We start from the raw sequence: 20845 nt of genomic DNA, 5'->3' as shown, positions 1-20845 counted from the left end.
GAACACTTCTGAACATTTCAAATCCACAGCTGCAAGTTTTTTTTTTTTTGTAAAGTGTAAGTTGTGAATTTTACCCTACATTTAAACAAACACACACACTCACACACATTCATGGAGAGGTGGTTCTTTATGGCACTAGAAGGCCCCAATCAGCAGGTTCTGAATTAAAGTCTGAAGGGCACCAGCGCAAAATCTGTACTCCCCATCCATCAATGTCCAATGTTCCAAGTGTGTCTTTCACTCTCTCCCTTGCACACTGGCTCACTCACACACACCCTTATTATGGATACTTTAATATCCACAGCTGTGTTCTTGTAAAGAGATCAGTACTTGTTTCTATCACTTGAATGTCAAGAATACAAGGTAGTAATGTGTCTGATATGACCTTGAATCTGATCTTGATACAGTAATTAAGCTTTGACATATCAGCCTAAGTAGGTTCTTGGGTTTCTGCTGTGTTTGTACCTGAATAAGTCAAAGGCATGGAGAGAACTTCTCTCCAAGGCCTATAAGGCCATAAAGGTGTGCGGCAGCTGCTCACCCTGGCAGGCAAAGCACATTCCTGACATGAACTGCTGCTTTGGCAGGATATGGCAAACCTACACCAGTGTTAGCAGGATTATACTGGATTTGACCCAAGATCACTACAACTTGCTGTAGCCCTGGACCCAGCATGCAACTTTTCATGTTCTAAAACTGGAGATTAAGGGAGAGGTGATGCAAGTTGGTATCTGAGAGAGGAGACACAGGCAGAAGTAGAGGTGAAGGGCCAGAAAAAAGGTTTGATACAAAAAAAAATGCAGCAGGAATACTATAGAGCTGTATGACATGATGTTATAGTACACGAGGTAACAGAGGCATGGAAGTACAGCTAACATGAGGATATTATGTTAAGGGCTGAGGTTCAGAGAGGACGATTGCAACACACAATGCTATGATTCACTCTATCGTGAGAGGTTGGGTGGGGGATTTGGTGCTTGTATGCTCTGCCAGGCTGGTTAGAACTGATCCAACCCTAGATCTTCCCACCCTAGGTCCTGGACTGAGCCTGGGCCCCTTGGAACTGGCGTGTGTAGAGGCCGGATGGACAGCAGATGTCCCAGTGCGGATATTACCAGTAGGACTGCCATTTCCCTTAGCCTTTCATCTAGAGCTGAAGGGGCTGACAGTAACCTCCGCAGGGCAGAGTAGGGCTGGAAAAGAAGGAACAAGAGGATCAGAGACGGCTTTGGCGGGGCAGGGAGATGGTCTGGTTTGCGGCTGGATGTAGGAGGAGTGAGTCTGAATTTCTCTGAAATGCAGAATCATCTATGTGACACTGTGAATAACATTAAATAAATTTCTTAATACTTGTCCTGACCAAATCTGTGAATGATTCTGAGACATCTCAGTATCATTCCATATGAAATTAATTTGGGGAAAGTCATCCTTCAACAGAACAATTATAGAGTTAATCCTTCAGACTAATATGTGCCAAAACCCATTTGCAGCACTTAAACTACCTGATAGATATTTTGTTTTATTAAAAATCGCTGTATCACACATTTTTTACTGAACACATCAGCATTTGTGATCAACTGTCTCCTAATTCCTGCTGTCCCCATCCATCCCTTTTTATACCATTTTACACTTGCCTCTCAGTGGTCTCCTTTTTTGTCCTAATTCGGCATATTCTGCCCTCTGCTTTTTATGGCATTTTAGAGCATATTAGCTTGAAGGGCTCCCTAGGCATGCGGTCATCGGAGGAGAATGGTTCTCATTAGCCAGCATCATCATATCCTTTCTAAGCAGTATCAGCAGTACCTTTATGATTGAGCCTCTCCAGCACATCTGTGGGAGCCTTGTTGAGAAACACAAAGAATCTCTGGTGTGGTAACAGGTTATAAACTCCAGGACCTGGTGGGAATTACTGCCTTGGAAGTTAGTGAAAATGATACATAGAATTCAGTATTTTGTATGGTTGCTGTGAAGTTTAATAGCAGAGGAACAAGGAATACTAGTGACTAAGTGCCCTGATATCGTAGCTACATAAAGTCTTAACTACAGTACCACAGAAGGACCTCTTATTCACCTATATAACAAGAAATCCTTACATGTGCAGGTTTCAAAGCAGTAAATTACAGTAAAGTACATTTTAAAAATGGTTAATGATAATGACCAGTCTCATAAAGTGTTCTTTATTGAAAGCTGCAAATTCTGTGGATATGACTTGAATTTTATTGTGTGCATAATAAACTTGTACACCACCCTTCCCAGTCAAGCTTAGATTAAACTTTTGGGTTGTCACTGGGACCAGAGGTAATAATTGCTCAATGAATTTATGGAAATATTTTTTTGCTGGCTACACACACTAACAGACAGACCTACAGCAGAGGCAACTTTGATAGCCCTAATTTATTTGGGCTGCTTTTTTGATGTCCATACTCAGGCTTCTCTGCTGGGGGTTGTGATGGGGATTGGATGGGAGGGTGTGTTTGCATGAGTGACCTCCTTGACTCTCTTGCCTTGCCTGGAGCCCAACCCTGGCTGCTAACACAGAAACTGGCATTCCTGCTGTAACACAGCACTGAGCAAATAAAGGCAGACATTCCACGGATATTGAAAAATACAGTTGAAGGATAAGCAGGGATGAGTTTGATCCTCTTTATCTCAGCTCAGCCTGGTATGCTGAGGAAAATACAAACTAGGTGAGGGGAGAAGGAGAGAAAGCAAGGAAGGACTTGGGATGGAATTTTTCCCATTGAGGCAAGTATTTCTATCTCAAACTCAAAAGACGCAAACTTAAGTTTTAAAGCAAAACAACCATCAAAGAATCTGCTTTGGAGAGCTGAGGTGCATTAGCATTGCAAAGAATGGTCAGATAATGTAGGCTGGTAGCAATGAGCCAATGAGCCAATTTTTCTATTGACTACCTGCAGTGGAAGTCTGTGTGTGGTCTCATATACACTGATCAGCCACAACATTAAAACAAGTAACTGATTTTAATGTTTTGACTGATCGGTGTATGCATATGTATCAAAGGAACACACATGCAAGACCGGTCACTTCATTAAAAACCTATCCTATTGACCAGCAGCGAGAGCAACAAAGCCCTTCTCCCTTAATTCTCCCTTAATCCATAATTGATTTCGCAATTTAGAGCTGAACCTGGAACAGACTTTCAGGCCTGAGGGCTAGGAGAGGGCTGACCTCTCACTGTTTCAGCTGATTACAGATCAGACTGGAAGGGCCACTGACAGCGTACTTAATGTAGTGCACAGTTCTAATTTGATTCTAAAACTGCAGTCAGTTATGCAACCAAGAGTTTACATCAAAGTATTTGACTCGCCCCCACAACATCAAACATTTATAACATCACACCACAGTTTTTTTTTCTTCTCTAACCCACACAGATTTATGAAAACACTTTGAAGTTGAAAAGGCAAGTATCACTTAGATCAGTTTAATTCAGAGGAGGCTGGTCACATGGAATAACACAAGGTTGCATTCTATTCTCTGCATCTTATTTTTGTGTGGGCACTGCTGCTGCTACTTGGTGTCACTGAGCAGGTAGCATCCTAATGACAGTTTACACACTTTCAAGCGTCTTTTCTGTACTTTAGCCCTTAAAGCCCTTCGTTTCACTTGAACAAGAGGAAGCTCTGAAGCACTGGATGTGTCATTGGATTCTTGACACTCCAGACGAAACTATAAACTCTGTACAGTATGAGAATAGAGAGAATATGATTCATCTTGAGACGACTGTACTGATTGGCTGATTCCAATGGGCAGGGGGAGGGATCCATTTGTAAAATGTGAGGAGACATACAGTACACAGCGACAGTTTCTATCCTGATGTGCCCTTCCTCTTGACTATTATGGATGGCAATGAAGTGTGTGCGTGCATGAGTTTGTCTCTGCATCCTTCACGCTTGCCTGTCTACAAGGACAACCTGCCAATGCAGTGACACATCTGGCGTTTGAGTGCACACAGGTGTAGTGTTAGGCGTGTTTGTCCGGTATCATCCAAATGAGTGTTCTGGTGGGGAATGTAGTGTATTTGCCTCTGTAAGATTGAGGAGTTGTACTGGGTCTTAAACTCCTCTGTTGCATAGAGGCCACTTTCTCCTCAGGATTCCCCTCTATCTTGAGAAACTGTCCCATTGACTGGTGGAGGTCACTGTCCTCCCAGGGCCCCTTTAGCTTATTTGTTTCTATATATGTGTGTGTGTGTGTGTGTGTGTGTGTGTGTGTGTGTGTGTGTGTGTGTGTGTGTGTGTGTGTGTGTGTGTGTGTGTGTGTGTGTGTGTGTGTGTGTGTGTGTGTGTGTGTCTAGGGGAGTAAATCTTAATCTTGCCAAGGAGTTTAATAGTCGAGTACAGCCAAGAATCGCACTGGGTAGATTCCATTGAACTGATCCCTGTTGCGGAGTTGCCGTGTTGCTATGCCCGTTGCTAGGTTAGCTGTAGGCTCAAATGTGTACCCCACTGGTGCCCCTGTATTTTTGGCCCTTTAGTTCCTTGAGTGGCCTACCAGAGACCATATACCAGTCCTGGATTCCCTACACAAGTTGAATTATACAAGTGAACCAGAAGGACAGTTCCCAGAGAAGTGAGTTTTCTGTGTGTGAATGTGCAGACAAATTCTGTGTGTAACTTAGAATAAAGAATAGGGAGATTAGTTTGACAGGGCGAGGAGCCCTTGCCTGACGTGGCACAACACAAAGAGCGAACCGTGGACAAAAACAGCACAGAGATGAATGGCCAGTCATGAACTGTGTGAATGCATGCTTCCCTTCTCTCCACCCTCTAACCTTACCACTCTTTGTATGAAATTGTGTGTGAAAAGAGATAAGGAAGCATTGTGTGGCTGCTTGGGAAGGTAAATGCCTGTGTGTGAGACAGTTAAAGAGAGGCCTTAAAAAACATTGTGACCCAGAGAGTTTTAACATTCTCCTGATGTACCAAACAGTGCCAGGACACTCCTGATCCATTGCCATTGCCGCCAAGAGCAGCATCAGTCTTTTATTGTGTCCAAAGGTCTGACCAGAGGCAGACCAATAGCTCTGTGTCTTAGTAATACTGGCTTTACCTAAGTATAGAAAAAGACTACTTACCACTTGATGTGTATTGGATATTATATTATGATAATATTGCAACCAAGGAGTAACATTGGTCACTGAATAAATGTGTGCCTTAAGGGGTTACGTGTGCATAGTATTGACTCCTTTATCCGTCATAATTGTAGAACTTCCTATTGTTGAGTCCCAAAGGAGGGCTGCCAAACATTTATCTACACAAAGGATTAGAAGTGGAGAAAATTACTTGGGTAAAGTCTAAAATCATAAAACTTCTTTGGAATATGTGCATGTACTAAAAGGGAGTAGTAGAACATTGTATCTCTGTCTCCTCTCTCTTAATTTGGGAAGCATATAGCCTAAATATCTGGCAAAGGTCACACATCAGGTCGAATCAGAGTATAATGCTCTGTTAAATTCAACAGAGACTAATAATTTCACTGCATTTGAAAAAGGGTGAGCTGGCCCCCACATTTAGAAGACGTATTGGCTGTTGTTTATAGATCTTTTTTTAAAGCAAATAAGGATTAATCTAGGAAATCAAGTGTCATTATTCAGTCGATGGGCAGAGCCGTCGCAGGGGAAAGAGAGGAAGAGTTGGATAAACTGTACTTCTGATGTCTCTGAGGTATGCTCACAAGTCTTGAACTTGAGTTGGAACCAAGCACGCAATTGTCTCTCTACTAATTCAGAAAGCATATCTGTGTGTGGTTGTGCATATTTACATGCACCATGAAATCTTTTCGCCTGTGTGCATGGTTAAAAAAAAAAAAAAAAAAAAAGTCAAAGGTCACCTCTCAATGAAACATCGCCATGAAGCAGATCCAGCGGCATTGTCAAAACTCAGGACCATGAGCTACTTTACACCCCCCATATACACACACACAGACACACATCCATCTCCCATCACTTAGCAGGGATGAAAACCTGCAAGGTCAAGGCTGGGGTGTGAGCCTAGAGAGAGGGAAGATGGTGAGAATGAGAGAGAGGAAGAGCAAGTTACTGACTTCCACCCACCTCCACCACCCTTGATGTGCCATAAATCAAACCTTAACCTTCTGACAACCTTTATAATTGTACACAGCAGGCAGCAGAGAGGAAACTGCCAAAGGTGCTTTGAAGCCCATGATAAGCAGGTCGAACTCTTCTATTTACACATGTAACTTCTGTGTAGGGTTGAGTTTCATTGTACAACAGTAGGTTACACTAAAGATAGAGTGAGACACTACAACACAATTCTGGGTTGATTTCAATTCAGTGATATAGGGAAAAAAATAATACAATTGAATTGAATAATACACATATCTATGTTTGTAATGGCTACAAGTCTGTGCTTAGCCTGGAAAAGCTGCCTTGTCATCTTGATAACATATAGTATGACAACTTGCTAAGCCCAAGTATACAGTAGCACCATTCCTCACTGGATTACAGCTCTGCAGCTAATGTTCTGCCAAGAGTCCCATGGAGGCTTGCACAACACACACGAAAAAACACACACAGGCATGCAAAACACATATATGGACCTGAGTATCCTGGGTTGGATTTGTCCCTTAGTAAACTCTTTGCCCTGTTGCCCCTCTGTGTGTGTGTGTGAGTATTTCATTGTGCGTCCATGAGAGTTGCTTGCATTTATTCTGTAAGATTGTGTATTCTTGTTATGCATGACGCGCTGAGGAAAAAAAGAGACTGGATCTTATCAGTTGAAGACAGAGGGAGGATTGTTTGAGAACAGTTTGCTTCTTCCCTTTGCATAGATTGGAGGATTTAGTCCGTGTGGCAGCAGTGGTTGGATGCTGGCAAACCAAAAGAAGCACAAAGGACAAGAGAGAAGGAAAGAGCAGCAGCAGCAGAAAACTAACATAGCTGCCCAGACAACCATCATGCAATTTTCTGTCCGTCGAATTTTTCCAAAGAAATGATGACCAAGGCGTTTGTTATTGCTCCCACTCACCTTCTAACCCTTATTCCTCTCTCCCTCCCCTGCAAACCCTCTTTCCTCTTGGCTAAAGCCCAAGGTCCACCTCTTCTTCAGCGCTGTCGCCAGGCTTGTTAGACGCAGCTGTTGTTGCTCCTTGGCCAGTGGGAAATGGAGGCTCCTACAAACACACAAGCTGCCCATCTGGAGAGGCATTAATGGCAAAGGACACTATGAACCATTTCTCATACACTTGGCCAACACAGAGGTCAACAAGGTGGCAGAAGACCTTGTACTGTATGTGTAGTTTTGAAGGTAACACAGTCCCTATATACCAGAGTGTTGGATGTTCAGATGTATGAAGTGACATGATCCCACATCCTGTCTCTCTTCATGACTCTGTCTACCACAGGCTTTAATGACAAATGAAAGCTACCACAACCCATTATTTATACTTTTATAGGGCCCACACAAAATATATACATGCACACATTTACACACTTCTTCCTAGACATTAATGTCTGTGGTGTTACACAGATCTCTTAGCACACAAGATCTATGTGTCTCTCTGGTTTGCTTTGCCCTGTTCTTGTTTTTCCATTGTCACTGTTTGTTGCCTATTATAAAGCTTTTTACCAATCAAATCACATTTGTCTTTTACTGGTAGAGAACATATGTGATTGACTGTTGAATGTAGCTGTGGTGGGAGAAGCATGTCAATGTGGCATCGTGTAGCTTTGATTCGAGTGACGATGGACAGTCATCTTCCTCATACTGAAAAGCCAAACTAACCATTTTCCCCTCCTAACCCTTTACGTCATCTTTCATTCACTCCCACCCTCTGATTTTCTGTCTTGCTTGTTCTCTTTCCTTATTTGGGGGATTTACACATGAGCCAGCTTATGAAGACAACATCATCACATTCCATTATCCTCCTGCCCTCATGGTTTTTCATTTTCTTTGTGCCTCAGGTTGTTGCATGCTTTTAGGGATTTAACTCAGGTCTCTACTGCTCCTACTGTTTTATTTTATTACTTTGATTATTTAATCCCTTTCAGCTATTGCTAAATGATATGGCTAAAAATGTCATGATAAGCATCCCCATATTGGGTGATAAATATTGTCATCAAATATGTCAATATGTTTATCACAGTATAGTTTATTTTTACTAGAACCATATATTTTTCTCAAATAAAAGAGAGCAGAAATACAGTATGCCATGTTATGAAAAAAAATATTTTTTAGGACCAAATAGCTGAAAATGATAATTAAATAAATAGGGTAAGTTAAAACTAAAATACAAAATACAATTCTTGGCATTTATTAATTATGAATGAGTTTCCCCACAATTGAGAACTTATTCTTGGTAAATCTGCCAAAAGATAAATATGGCATAATGTATTATTACGTTTCAGTATCGTAAAATTGGACTACACCTGTTAAGGGCAGAACTCTGTTTTTGATAACATTACATTCCCTATGTCCCAACAGATGTTCATCTGTTTTTGAGACTACAAACCACTTACAAATTTAACCAACAATGTGATCTTTAAGAAATCTATTTATAAAGCTTATTATCAGTGTAAAAAATGTTTCAATCTCATCTACCACAGTACGACTGCATTGACCCGTCCATGAAATTTTGGTCTTATTTGGGTCAGCAGCACATGAGAACAGCTCATGCGTACTTTTCTCCCGCTATCTCCGCCTTTTCATTGTGGAGAGACCATTCTCCAGTTGGGATAAATAAGCTCATGTACATGTTCTGGGTCATTTTTCTCCTTATTTAGGGCAGGCGTAGGGTAGTGTGAGCTTTGGTTAATTTATTTATGAATTTGCCACATCAGATGCAATTTGGTGCTATTTGAAAGTATATGACACATAAGATAAATTATACAAATATTTCTTTATTTTCTTTTCACTTTTATGTGTCTCCCAGCTGGTGGTACTCTAGGTAAACACCAAGTTTGGCTATGCCCAAAAATGGACCTGGTTAGATGATTAGTCTACTAAGTATTGACTCTCTCATCTTGTAATTTAATTTTATTGCATCCATTTTATTTAAAAGATCACAAAGCATTCCAACACCATGAATTCCCAAATACCTACCTTTAATGAAAAATACACTTTAACTAGTGGGCAGTACTGTTGTCTATACTGTAATTGGTTGTTCTGGCAAGGACCTGCTCCAATAATTAGCCAGTTGGTTAGCCTGCAGTGAGCAGTATTAGTGCTGTGTTGGCCCATTCAAATGCTGTTTTCTCTCATCTCCTTGATGAGATGCAGCCCATTTCCATTGAAACAATAACAGCAATCTGATTTGGGATGAATGATGTCTTTGTCTATTGTCTGCTGGAACAACAAAAACCATTGGCACGGGAAACACTCTCTCTCTCTCTAGAGCCCTGCCCAGCCCCATTCAGACTTGCATACACATAAAACCCAAGTGCACAGTAGGGATGGGTTGATATGCATTCTCAGTTCTACAAAAGATTTTTTTTTATTTTTTTATTTTTTTTTTAGAATTACACATTTGAATATGCCATGTGTGAAAGAAAGAAAAATCATATTGGACTACAGCTTAAAAAGAGCAATAAATGTTCTTTTATCTGTTCTTTTATATGTGATGTTAGTTAGAAGTTAAGTATTCAAAGCTCCTGCACAGTGTGGTATGAATTTTTGGGTTTTATATGGGTGTTACATTTCAACATCTCACATCATAACTTATCACACTGGTTACCACAGGGCAGCTGTAACTTTAATTAGACAACTGAACTCCAGGCAGATTGGTTAATACACACACTGGTCTGAATCATTGCAAACTTGGCCTGTTTTTGTGACAGTGACAGCTTAAAGAGACATTTTGACACTGGGTTTCGGCAGTCAGTACTCTGATACCTAGCTTACCCCCATCACAACACACAGTCATTCTATCCTTCAACCTATCTGTTTGTTTCTTTCTGTATCCTTTGGGATCAGCCCTCTTGGATGTCACACCATCCCTGTCTAGGCAATCACACAAGGCTTGCCGAGCCCTTCACGTCTGCACATGGGTAGAAACTAAATGTATGACACATGAAAGGTCTAAGTGATGCATTTTAATGTAATTTAAATGGGAGTGTGTGGTGGGCTTTCTGTGCAGAGGGTGATAATCTGTTTCTAATCCAATCATATACATGTTTGGGTTGGGTTTGGTTCAGGTGGGATCCATGAAGAGGAGCGGAAAGAAGGATGGGTTATGAGCAGAGGGAATTAATCTCCTTTTGATTTTAGAGACACCAACACATTGTCAGCACCCAGAGGAAAGTGAGACGACAAGAGGAAAGAGGTGCATTCAGAACCACAGCAGTGGAATTGTATTAGGATCGAAGTGATCAAGTTTGAGAGAGACTGAAAGTGGTTGAGACATGGGTGAAGTCCTTTTTCAGGAAAGCTGGGATTTCACCGATGTCGGCAAGAAAGTGTACAACTTCATGTGTGTGTTTGCAAGGACTGTGATAAAAAGGGTTTTTAATGTGTCCCCTACCCTCATCAGCCAGATTTATCTCAGATGGCTGTAATGACAAAGTGAGGGCTGTCCATCATCTGCTGCTGGAGATTAGACAGCCCATCAGTCCTCCATCATGTGTGTGGAGATGGTGGTTGGAGTTCTGTTTTTATTTTACTTTGTCCCTGTGGGGCAGAAAAACACAGTATATAGCAGCACAGGCTTGATGTGTATAACTTAGAAAAAAGGATTTAAAAGTGAGTTGTTAGCTGAATATTAATAAAGCAGCATTGGACATGCATGACTGGATTTTTTTAAAGTACTCTTCAAAATAAAATATGGGTGCTTTGACTGAAACAGCCACAGCTGCTTTTCCTCTTATGTACATATGAACTCACTTTAATTGTGACAGACATAATCATACATCATTTTTATCTCTGATTGTTTTTGAAAATCCCTGGAATGAGGTGATGGGAATGATTGGAGATGATGAGTCTCTAATGTACACTTTGGGCTTGTAAAACTCAAGTAGATTACAATGATTACTGTGATGTGCTAGACCATTTATCTCTGTCTGTTTCTCTCTTCCATTCTCTCTTTCTATCTGTTTCTGTCTCTTACAGCACATACAGACACCCCCAGTGAAGGAAAGCCTATCGGGAGACAGCCTGTAGGTGACAGCCCACATGAGAATCCTTCCAAGCCCCCCTCAGTGAAGGTGATAGGGGGCTCGGCGTCTGCCAGCTGGGCAAGACCCTGGAGCGTTGCACTGCTCTTTGCTGCACTATGCTTGCAGTGGACCCTATTCTGATGCCAGCACCGTGTGTAGATCTACCGTTACCCCTTTAGGACACATGTACATGCAGACAGGCACTCATATAATGTAAATCACACGTAGTATCCTTACTCCTGTCCTCAACCTACGTGGATGGATAGTAATGATGGAAAAAGAAAAATGGAAAACAAGACGGAGATGGAAGAGAGGAGGACGACATTGTAGGAGACCGTAGATGGGGAGCTCTTTCAGGAACTTGTTGTCCTGCAGCATCACCGATTTGTATGATTGCACAAGCTGGTCCCATGCACGCTCATCTACAAAGATTATGCCTGCTGCTTCCACTAGGCTGTTCTGGGACTAGATGCGTGTGTATACAGACACCAATATATCCCTACAGCTCCTTGCTCCACTCACACAAACAGATGCTTTTTAGTTCAGAACAGGATTTCATCATTCTGATTTTACTTAAAAACACTTCCACATTTACAGACTCGCATGCGTTTTACATATAACAATACAGCTGTCTTCATTTTCTGCTGCTGGGTTGTATTTATCCTTTCAGGCCAAAAACCTCATCACAGCCGTTTGCTAGCCAGTAAGAAGAATTCGGCTCATTTTAAAAACTCAACTCATTTTCTTTTTGAGGATTAAGGAATGTATGATAGATTGATAGATCAGTCCCAGGTGCCTGGCCCAGAACAGCAGATTTGATATAGTCTAATGACTGTATACCTTGGCAGGGATTAGAATGTAATGAGTTCACAGGTGGAGCAGGGGCACACTTGCACAGCTGAACACATTGTGCAGACAAACTAGGTGTGTATAGTAACTATAACTGTATATAGGTGGAAAGATTTGATGGTGTGTATGAGGTTCTGATTCTACAAAAAGCTCTTAATTGATTAAGCTGAATGGGTTTTTCTTTTCTTTTGTACTAGCTATGAATGGACTGTGCTTGTCTGCTCCATACTACATAGAAATCAATGCAAGAAAAAAAAGAGATTTAATTTCTATGACAAATAAAGCAGGAATGTACATCATTTTCGAACTCAAACCCATGACATAAATGGACAAATTTTGGACATTTGAACAAAGTCTGTACATTGTTGAGTTTACTAATGTTTATCGTGCATCCAGTTTTGTGTGGTTGCTTGTTGAATTGCACATTAATGCATGTATAACCTACCAGGTCAAAATCATTATAATGAGATCAGGCCCTTCTTCAGGAAGCATAAAGAACACATATTGTATTTTAAAACCTTTTACCCATAACTTTTCAGTGATGACATGACATCATGTTTTACTCTTTCCAATGACGGTTTGGAATTTGAAAACAAAGGTAAGGTTGGGCTGTAGATGCATCACATGCAGATTCCACTACAATTTAACACACGCAAAAACAAGTACAATGTTTTTACAATGTTGGGTGCATCTATTGTTTGATCTAGTACAGTGGCGGCCATTGTATAAGTCCCTTTTCATGGATTTTATCATGCATTTCTTCCTGTATTGTACCCAGATAGGCTCAAATACCTCCAAACCGTTCCTTGGAATTCCAACAGTTAAAGAGCAAATCCTTATTTGTTTTAAATGATTCCTCGTGGGGATGGAACAAAAGGGAAATTCAACTAACTTTTACAATGGCTTCCTCTGTATGCAAGTTTTCTTTCTTGCGTAGATAAGAAGTTTGTACACAGATACTGCTATGCAGATGCAATATTAAAGCTGACTATGCCCCATGTAAAAGTTACACAGATACAATATCTAAGCTGAAGAGGTCGAAACGCTTACAGGTTGACATGGGCCTATGAGTAGTGATATACCTCCTCCATTAGCTAGACTGTAAACAACTTTACTCATCTCTACTGAAAAGTAATACACCTATAACTCAGCTTAACAGTGCAAAGAGGATGACCTGCTTAATTACATGCAAACACATACAATTATATATTAAATGCCTGCAGTTAATGAAGAATGACGATGACTACAGCTATAAGAGGTTTTGGCAATTTAACTGTGTCACATTTTGTGTTCTGTAACCATGTTTGTTTAGTTCATATGATTTCCTCCATGTATGTTTTGTTCCAGAATTGCCTTCATGGCACCCACAGATCACTTACAGCCCTGTACCCTTGCATGTGTATAAATGTACATATTTCAAGTCACTTAAAATTTATGTGTCTCATTTCCTCTCTTTTGTGTCAGTATGATACAGTTTAGCTGAGCTCTATTAAAGGTGCTCTGCTTTTTTGCTCGTCTCAATAGCCTCTCTTTGAAGACTATCGATAACACTAGAGGTTGATAAAAAGCTTGGAAAAGGTGTTTATTAAAAGGTTCTACACACGCGTTTCACAACCATGCAGGTGTTTCCACTTATTATTCCTGATTAATCTTTTTCTCAGGACTGTGTGGCCTTGTCCATGCTTGGTTGACATGTCCCTCATTCTCCTGTTAGGTCAAGACTTAGATCTTTCTTCTATTGGTGCGGTAAGTTTAGTGACCTTATTAGTCATCAACATGTCATTATGTCAACACCTGTGTGGGGAGAAGGCTCTTGAATATTTCATGTTGATACCACACACATGGTCACTGTCCTCAAAGAGGCATATTTAACTGTGAGTTCGCCAAATTTTGCATGTACAGTAATACATTCTGAGCCTTTCGAAGGAATTGTTTTACATTTTGGGAAGTACACTTAATTCACTTTCTTGCCAATAGTTAGACTGATATCCCTGTCACATTTGTGTGTTATTTGGGGCTAGAGCCAAGAGGCAGTTGGCTTAGCTTAGGATAAAGACTGGAAAAAGAGGGAAACAGCTAGCCTGGCTCACCCCAAACTTCAAATGTTCGCCTACCAGCACGTGTAAAGTTTAGCACATTGTATCTCGCTTGTTATCCAAGTCTCCTGGAAGTTGCTGCAAACAAGCGAAGAAATAGGTACAGCATGCTATTCCCCGTAAATCAACAACCTGTCAATCTAAAATTTTGATATTTTTGTGGATTAAACAAACAAGATGTGTTAATTTGCGAGTTTTAGAGGTGCTAGTAGACGTGTTTTTGAGCCGTGGAGTGAGCCAGGCTAGCTGTTTCCACCTGCATTCAGTCTTTATGCTAAGCTAACTGCCTCATAGTTAACGCACAGACATCAAATTCATAATTTTCTTCTAACCTAACTCCGCAAGACAATAAGTAAGCAAAATGTTGAAGTATCCCTTCAAACCAAGACTTAGTAACATTATTACATTGCACTGGCTTGCTTCCTGTCCCTGAAAAGACATCACTGTTTCATTAGCCATACTTATTGCTGGTCAGCAGTAGAGGAGAATTGAGTTATGAGGGCATAGGCAGGGCAAGCCATCTCAGTCTGACCTTCTCTATTTTCATCCAGGAAGCCTCTTGCTAAACATATCTGTCTGTATGTTTGCACCAGGAATAGAGGCAGAGGGAGTTTGAGAGTGCAGAGGATATGGATAGGTTTGGTGCTGGAAGGGACCGTGGCAGGCAGACAGTTGTGATGACAGCGGCGTCAACAATGACAGTTTGCTCGCTCAGCTGATGTGTGGCTGACCCCTTTGACTGCTCCTGTAGGGGAAACTGCCTGTTCATGAGCTATAATTGCCCTGAGTTAGTCTGTGCTATCAGCTGCAATGTTAGCATCACTGTTTGTCTAGCTTAGCCACTGTAGGTGTGTTTTATGAATTATTTTAGCATTACCAGATAAAGCCCGATAAGTCACGAAACTATACATTAGGACTGAAGCAAAATATTTACAAGCAATGTTTAATGTCTTTTTTCCTTGCTCGTGATATAAAAGAATTTGATGGCAATGTATCAGGCGACAAGTCTCACCACACCTCCCACTGTTTTAGCCATCAGCCTGGGAGCACATAACTAATAGAACTTCCCTGGCTAAAAAACACAATGTCCACAAGCTCTTTTTCACTCTCTGTTTCTCTCTCACACGCATTTATAGTTTCATGAACACAAAAAAAAAAATATCACAAAGACACACCGATGATCTCATTCAGACACCCTGTTCCACGGTTGTACACTTCCAATTGCATGCAGACTGTATTTGATCCTTGGAGTCTATTTCATGCTTGTTGCTGTGAAACTGAGTGTCTGGCTAGCTGCAGACGAGAGCAGAGCGAGCACCCAGTCCAAGGATATCGTGCCTCCTCTTTGCCTGAGCTGTAATTGGACGGCGTTGTCCCTGCCTGACAAAACCAAAGCCGTCTGTCGTACTTTAATAACCTCCGCTGACTGACGCAGAAAGCCATGGATGACTTTAAAATATGGACAATAATGGGCGCAAACTCAAAAGAGAGTTATTTTCAACTGGGTTTTCTCATTGAAGTTAGCTCGATAAAGACAGTTTAATGTCTTCAATATACACTGTACTGTAATATATAAATTATACTGTATTATAGTGTAGGTATAGGCATACACACCAATTGCAAAGAGCAGTTTGGTCAGTGTGTGTAACTGAGAGTTCGGGGGACCTGAGGTCACAGCTGCTCAGCTGTCTGTCTGGGCTATTTTAAACGATAGCACACATCAGCGCTTCTGTCCCACTGGCTTACCCAAGTCCACACCTAAATGTTCTCACACACACACTGAAATCTTTCTTGCCTTAGTTAAGAATAGATCTAACAATGATTCACACAATCAGAGATGAACTGCAGTTGCATCGCACAGCATGAACAGAGCCTTAAGATGCATAACTGCAATTCCTAACAGATGCTCCCTGAAGTCAACATGATTGTACGGTAGCAGGGCAGGAGCAGTGGAGCAGACCCCACACCCCACCCATCCACCCACCCCCACCCCCACCCCCACCTCACACACCAGATTGTCTCACCTTTTCAGCCAGGTGATCACAGTGACAAGCTTGAACCCGGAAGAGGGAGCAAAGGGAGGAGGGAGGCACTGGAAATAGCATTTCAAAGATGGACAATTGGGTGAGGTAGAGGGGAAATGGAGGGGGAACTGCAGCTCCTGTTAACCACATCTCTCCTTCTTGAGTTTCAGCCGTCAGCTGTATCCATTCCCCGATGTTCAGATCTCCCTCTGCCCTCACAACAGGATAACACAAGCTGTCACCACCAAATCTCCTTCTGTCACCCTGCCCCCACGGCCAATTTGCATTATGCTCAATGAGCTCTTGAGCTGACTAATTGAGTCCAATTAAACAAATTTTCGACATGACAGACCATCAAGAAGAGTCTCAGCAACCCTGACAGAGATCATATCTGCAACAGGAACAGGGGAACTTTTGCTTGATTCCTCTTTTTCACTGATTGGCCTCATTTGTCAGTTCAATTTCCATCATGCACTCTGCTGCTGGCAGAGGGCAGGTAAACAGTGTTAGGACGTGTTATCCTCCTGGCAGCTACAGTGAGGTTGATGGTATTTCTGTCTGACTGTGGGAAAAACCTTTATGTGGTAATGCACAAGAGTTTGTTGACTGACTGAACAAATAGAGAAAACCAACATGCATGTACAAAACATTCATGCGTACCAACAATTATAAAACGTTTTAAGACTGTACAAGATTGTACAAGTCATAGAAGTCGCTTAGCAGACAGCTCCCTCTGGATAGTCCTTCTGCATGTGTATGAACAGCACTGAATATGAATGCAATAATGCAGAACAGCCATTCAGCTTTGCAATAATCTTAGATCCCACAAAAATCCCAATTTATTCTGCTGTTATGAAAGAAAAATAGAGACAGACCTGAACCACCACACCTCATGCCAGAGGACTGGACAGCTGGGTCGGATCCCTTCCTTTCCACTCGCTGAGACCTGAGGGTAAAGAAGTTTTCCAAACTTCACTGCCCACTGCCCCGGGGTATGAGGATCAGGTAGCGCTCTGCTCATACATATCCCTAACCTTGTCTAAAGCAGAAGAATGAGAAGATGGAAAGCATCTTGGATAGAGAAAGAAAATGTAATATATATATATATGTCCGCTGTACCAATAATAAACTGTAGTTGCCTGCTGTGTCTGAAATCATACTCTGTACAGTTATGTTTCCTGTCACAAAGAAGAAAATTCAGTTTTTACATTTTTTTTTAAAGCGTGTATACAGCATATGTACAGTCATGCACATGAAGTAACAGTAGTTCTTGCTGAGGACAAGTTGTCATTAGAATGTATTGTGTCTTAATAAGGCAGTGCAAAAGGGCCTGAACATTAGTCACCACGAAAGTCTGGCTATTAGGAAAACAGATTAACTATGTCGCCACATGACAATGGCCAGCAAGAGAGAACTGTGGCCCAGCTAGCATGAGCCCCCCCATTCCAATTAGACTGGTAGGGTCTGCACTGGTGTGAGGCATTATTGAGGACTTTAAGAAGGAGTTTGTGTAGGTGCGTGCGTGTGTGCGTGCTTGTCTGTCACACATGTTCAAGGCTGGCCAGCATCTCATGTTGAATTCTCTGTCAGGCTCGCTCTGTTTGGCATGCTACACGCAGCCTCCTTCCTCATGTCCCGGAGATGGATGAGCTCTGGTGTGAATGTTCCATTGCTCCCTTGGGTGCCATTCTATCTTTCCAACTCTCTCTCCCTCTCTCTATCTCTATCAGGTTGGAACCGAATTCACACATTTCCCCTGAATTACTATTGTTTTAGTTGGTCTCTGATTTTTTTTTTCATACTTCCCTTTTTCCTGTCAGGATTTTTTTCTCCTGCATTTGTCATCTGAATAGCTGACATAATTGTGTTATATTAGCATATTAGAATTTGAAGCATGAATGTTAACTCGCTGATTTGTTGGTTTGTGTAAGTGTGTGTGAGCATCTTGGCCACGTGTGTGACCCCAGATGAATGAGCGTGCTGGTAAACAGGAGCATCATTGATTGCCTCTGATTACGGATTCAGAGGCACCTGCTGCTGTCCGATTCTGCAGGGCCTGAGAGAGGGGAAATCAATGTTGCAGGGCCACTAGATCTTCACCCACATACACCCTCATACAAACACAAAGCCTCCCTGCCTCATACCAGACAGGATTTGGATTACATTGATGACACTAAAAACACATTGCTGGTTGACTTGACTACTGTTGGGACAACAGAAGTCCAGTGCATTTTTTACTGAACTACCCAAACAAGAGAGGACTCTACACAGACATATTCTTGTGTAATCTCCTGTACTTCTGCAGGGGCTAATGGTTATGCTTTGAGTAATGTGAGCAGGGCGAGAACTGGGAGGCTGAGGTCAAAGCAGCCGGGTTGCTGAAAAATTTGAGTTTCTTTGCTCTGTTACCTGATTTACGTGCCAACTAGTGATCTTGTTAGCTATCTTACTTGCTTTCTGTACTATGGTCTCCTTTTTAAGGCATTATCATACACATGTATTAATAACTATAATACGAAAATGATATTTCTCTACTGCCTTCATTGCTACTCGGTAGTAATAATGATGATTTACAATGACAAAATGACAAAAAATATAATAGGAATTTCATACATAGCTAAATTGAATATATGTGTTTTGAGTTACACTATTTTTTGTAAATGGAAATTCAAATTTCTATGTTGAAAGTAATGTCTAAACTTGGATAAAATTTGCTAAAATCTGACCTAGCAGCAACAGAGCCAACTGCGCTTGTCAACAGCAAGCACTTAAGTGGGCTATTTTTAAATGAATGACAGATGTCAGACATGCTTTGACAGAACCAGGTGACCGGTGTTGGGCCCGTTACTTGAAAAATGTCACTGGTCACTCATTAGCCTCCAGATTACATCGTTACTTGCGTTACACAACACTGCTGCGCCCAAAGCGCTTTTAATAAATCCAGAGCCTCCACGTCCACACATCACATGCTCTGTATTTAACGTGTAGAAAACAGAAAGGGATACATTAGGGTTTAACAAGGTTTTGACCACCAGCAGCAGCTAGCTTACCGTTAGCGTCTGCGTTAGCGTCAGCCGCGGTGACTGCAGGCAGCTTTTTCGGGGGACTCCTCCTCTCCTCCGCACAGGTGCCGGTAAGTAACGTCAACAAAACAAAACAAAAAACAGAACCCGGCGGTCACACTTAATGGTAGACACGGAAACTGTCGTTGACACCGGGTTCACTCACCCTCCAGCTCTGACCAAAACTTGTTCCTGAATGTAGGTTTACGAGTCACTAACTTTTGTCGTGACTGGTACGAAGGCTTCAATGTGTAAACACGAACCCTTGGGTGTTATCGAGAGTCTCGTTTCTTTTGTGTTTTTTCGCTGGGGCTACTGGCCTTCCCCCACCTCCAGTCCCTGCACCAGCCTGACATACACCAGGCCGGTGTCTCTGCTCAATGCGGAGAGAGCATCCATCAAACTCCCGGTAACACGGCAAACAACCCGTCCAAGTAAAGGCCACAATACTGAAAAAGTAATCGCTTCACTGTGACACTTAAGTTTGTTGCTGCCAACAGTCATGGTTACGGGGAAATGGATCACAGATTTATTTTAATGTCAGTTTTGAAGTTAATCTATAGAGCAGTTAGCTAGCTTTAAAGGCTTTCCACACTTCAGACATTTTGACTTGTCATAGCAAGTGTAAGTGGAGACGCTAACGAGAGCTCCGCTCAGATGTCCCAGTGAGCAAAGCCAGCGAACCAGCATGTGAAATACCAGAACCCTGAAACCGGCATGCCAAAACGAAATGCAGCCATCCTTAATGTCATTTTTAATTTCACATGTGCTTGTCCGGCTATGACATGTCAGAGTCCCTGCCATGAAAAAAGGTCCAACAGGCTCGCTGGCATGGCTTACTGGGATATTTCATTGCAATGGAGCCGTCCTTAATGTTTTTAATTGCTCTTGTCCTTTCATAACAAGTCAAAATGTCTTTTGGTCAAAGCTGGAGACTGAATTCTTACTCTATAAATTTTCACAATATAGCAAGAGCACTAATGTCACTATTAGTAATGTGTCACATAAATTTTAAATAAAATTGTTTTGACTTGAGTTTAGATGTTCCTATTAGGGTAAAACAGTCCCTGCACAGTGATTCCACAGATGTGCATATAATAACAGTCCTTTCCCTTCTGATGTCTTTATACAGTACTAAAAAAATCAAGGCTCTCTGTACACAGTGTGCAACTTGTAAAAAATGCACGTATGCATCCCTGATCGTGACAGTGTTACATGCTAAGAACACCCTTGTTGCGTTTGCTAATGTAAATCATGCACCAGTCAGGAGGGCCTTTTGCATCAGTGATGAGGCACACAGGGCTGCAGGAAATGTACACACAGCATTAAATCTTCATTTCAAACCCGACCAAAGACAGACTGTTTCTAAGCTGACAGATTTACAGGCTAGATTTGTTTTACCATCCAGTTTACGACACCATATGACGGGAATGCTGAGAGAACTATTCGTCTAAATGGAAATTCCCCATTAGCAGCGTCGCTCTGATCACAAGGGAAAAGGCTTCAGACAAAACCATGCCAGTACCAAAGCTGGGCAGCTTTCAGAAGTGGGTTGTTTAAAATAGGAAAAAAATGCTGCAAAAGCTGCAGCTTATATAAGTGGTAAGAATAAGCACTTACACAGTCACTTACTGTATTTTTGTCTGATCAAACTGAGTCAGCACTGATACATTCCAATTTTTATGC

The 20845-nt window shown here is 41.6% G+C and overlaps 2 protein-coding genes and 1 long non-coding RNA gene across 8 annotated transcripts in view; 2 read left to right on the top strand and 1 right to left on the bottom strand.

Moving 5' to 3' along the window:
* LOC120799330 (glypican-5-like) overlaps nt 1–13505 on the top strand; it is a 103121-nt gene extending 89616 nt beyond the window's left edge. For all 3 annotated transcript variants that reach the window (XM_040144428.1, XM_040144427.1, XM_040144426.1), the window contains one exon: nt 11082–13505. In XM_040144428.1, coding sequence (XP_040000362.1) covers nt 11082–11269 — 188 coding nt within the window. In that variant the 3' untranslated portion in view covers nt 11270–13505. The remainder of the gene's footprint in view (nt 1–11081) is intronic.
* LOC120799333 lies at nt 865–19586 on the bottom strand. 2 transcript variants are annotated; one of them, XR_005708809.1, is made up of 3 exons: nt 19148–19586; nt 1804–1913; nt 865–1193 (listed from the first exon to the last, which is right to left on the bottom strand). It is a non-coding gene; the product is annotated as an uncharacterized LOC120799333 (long non-coding RNA). The 2 variants fall into 2 exon arrangements; XR_005708810.1 differs by lacking the exon at nt 19148–19586 and adding an exon at nt 10498–10640.
* Nucleotides 18921–20845, top strand: part of gpc1b (glypican 1b) — a 75892-nt gene continuing 73967 nt past the window's right edge. For 2 of the 3 annotated variants that reach the window (XM_040144433.1, XM_040144432.1), the window contains exon 1: nt 18921–19230. The gene's annotated coding sequence lies outside the window, so the exon portion shown is untranslated. The remainder of the gene's footprint in view (nt 19231–20845) is intronic. The other variant, XM_040144435.1, reaches the window with a different exon arrangement.

Source organism: Xiphias gladius, chromosome 14 (genome assembly GCF_016859285.1).
Source record: "Xiphias gladius isolate SHS-SW01 ecotype Sanya breed wild chromosome 14, ASM1685928v1, whole genome shotgun sequence".
In the NCBI taxonomy this organism is placed as follows: domain Eukaryota; kingdom Metazoa; phylum Chordata; class Actinopteri; order Istiophoriformes; family Xiphiidae; genus Xiphias; species Xiphias gladius.
This window is presented reverse-complemented; position numbering and strand designations above follow the sequence as displayed.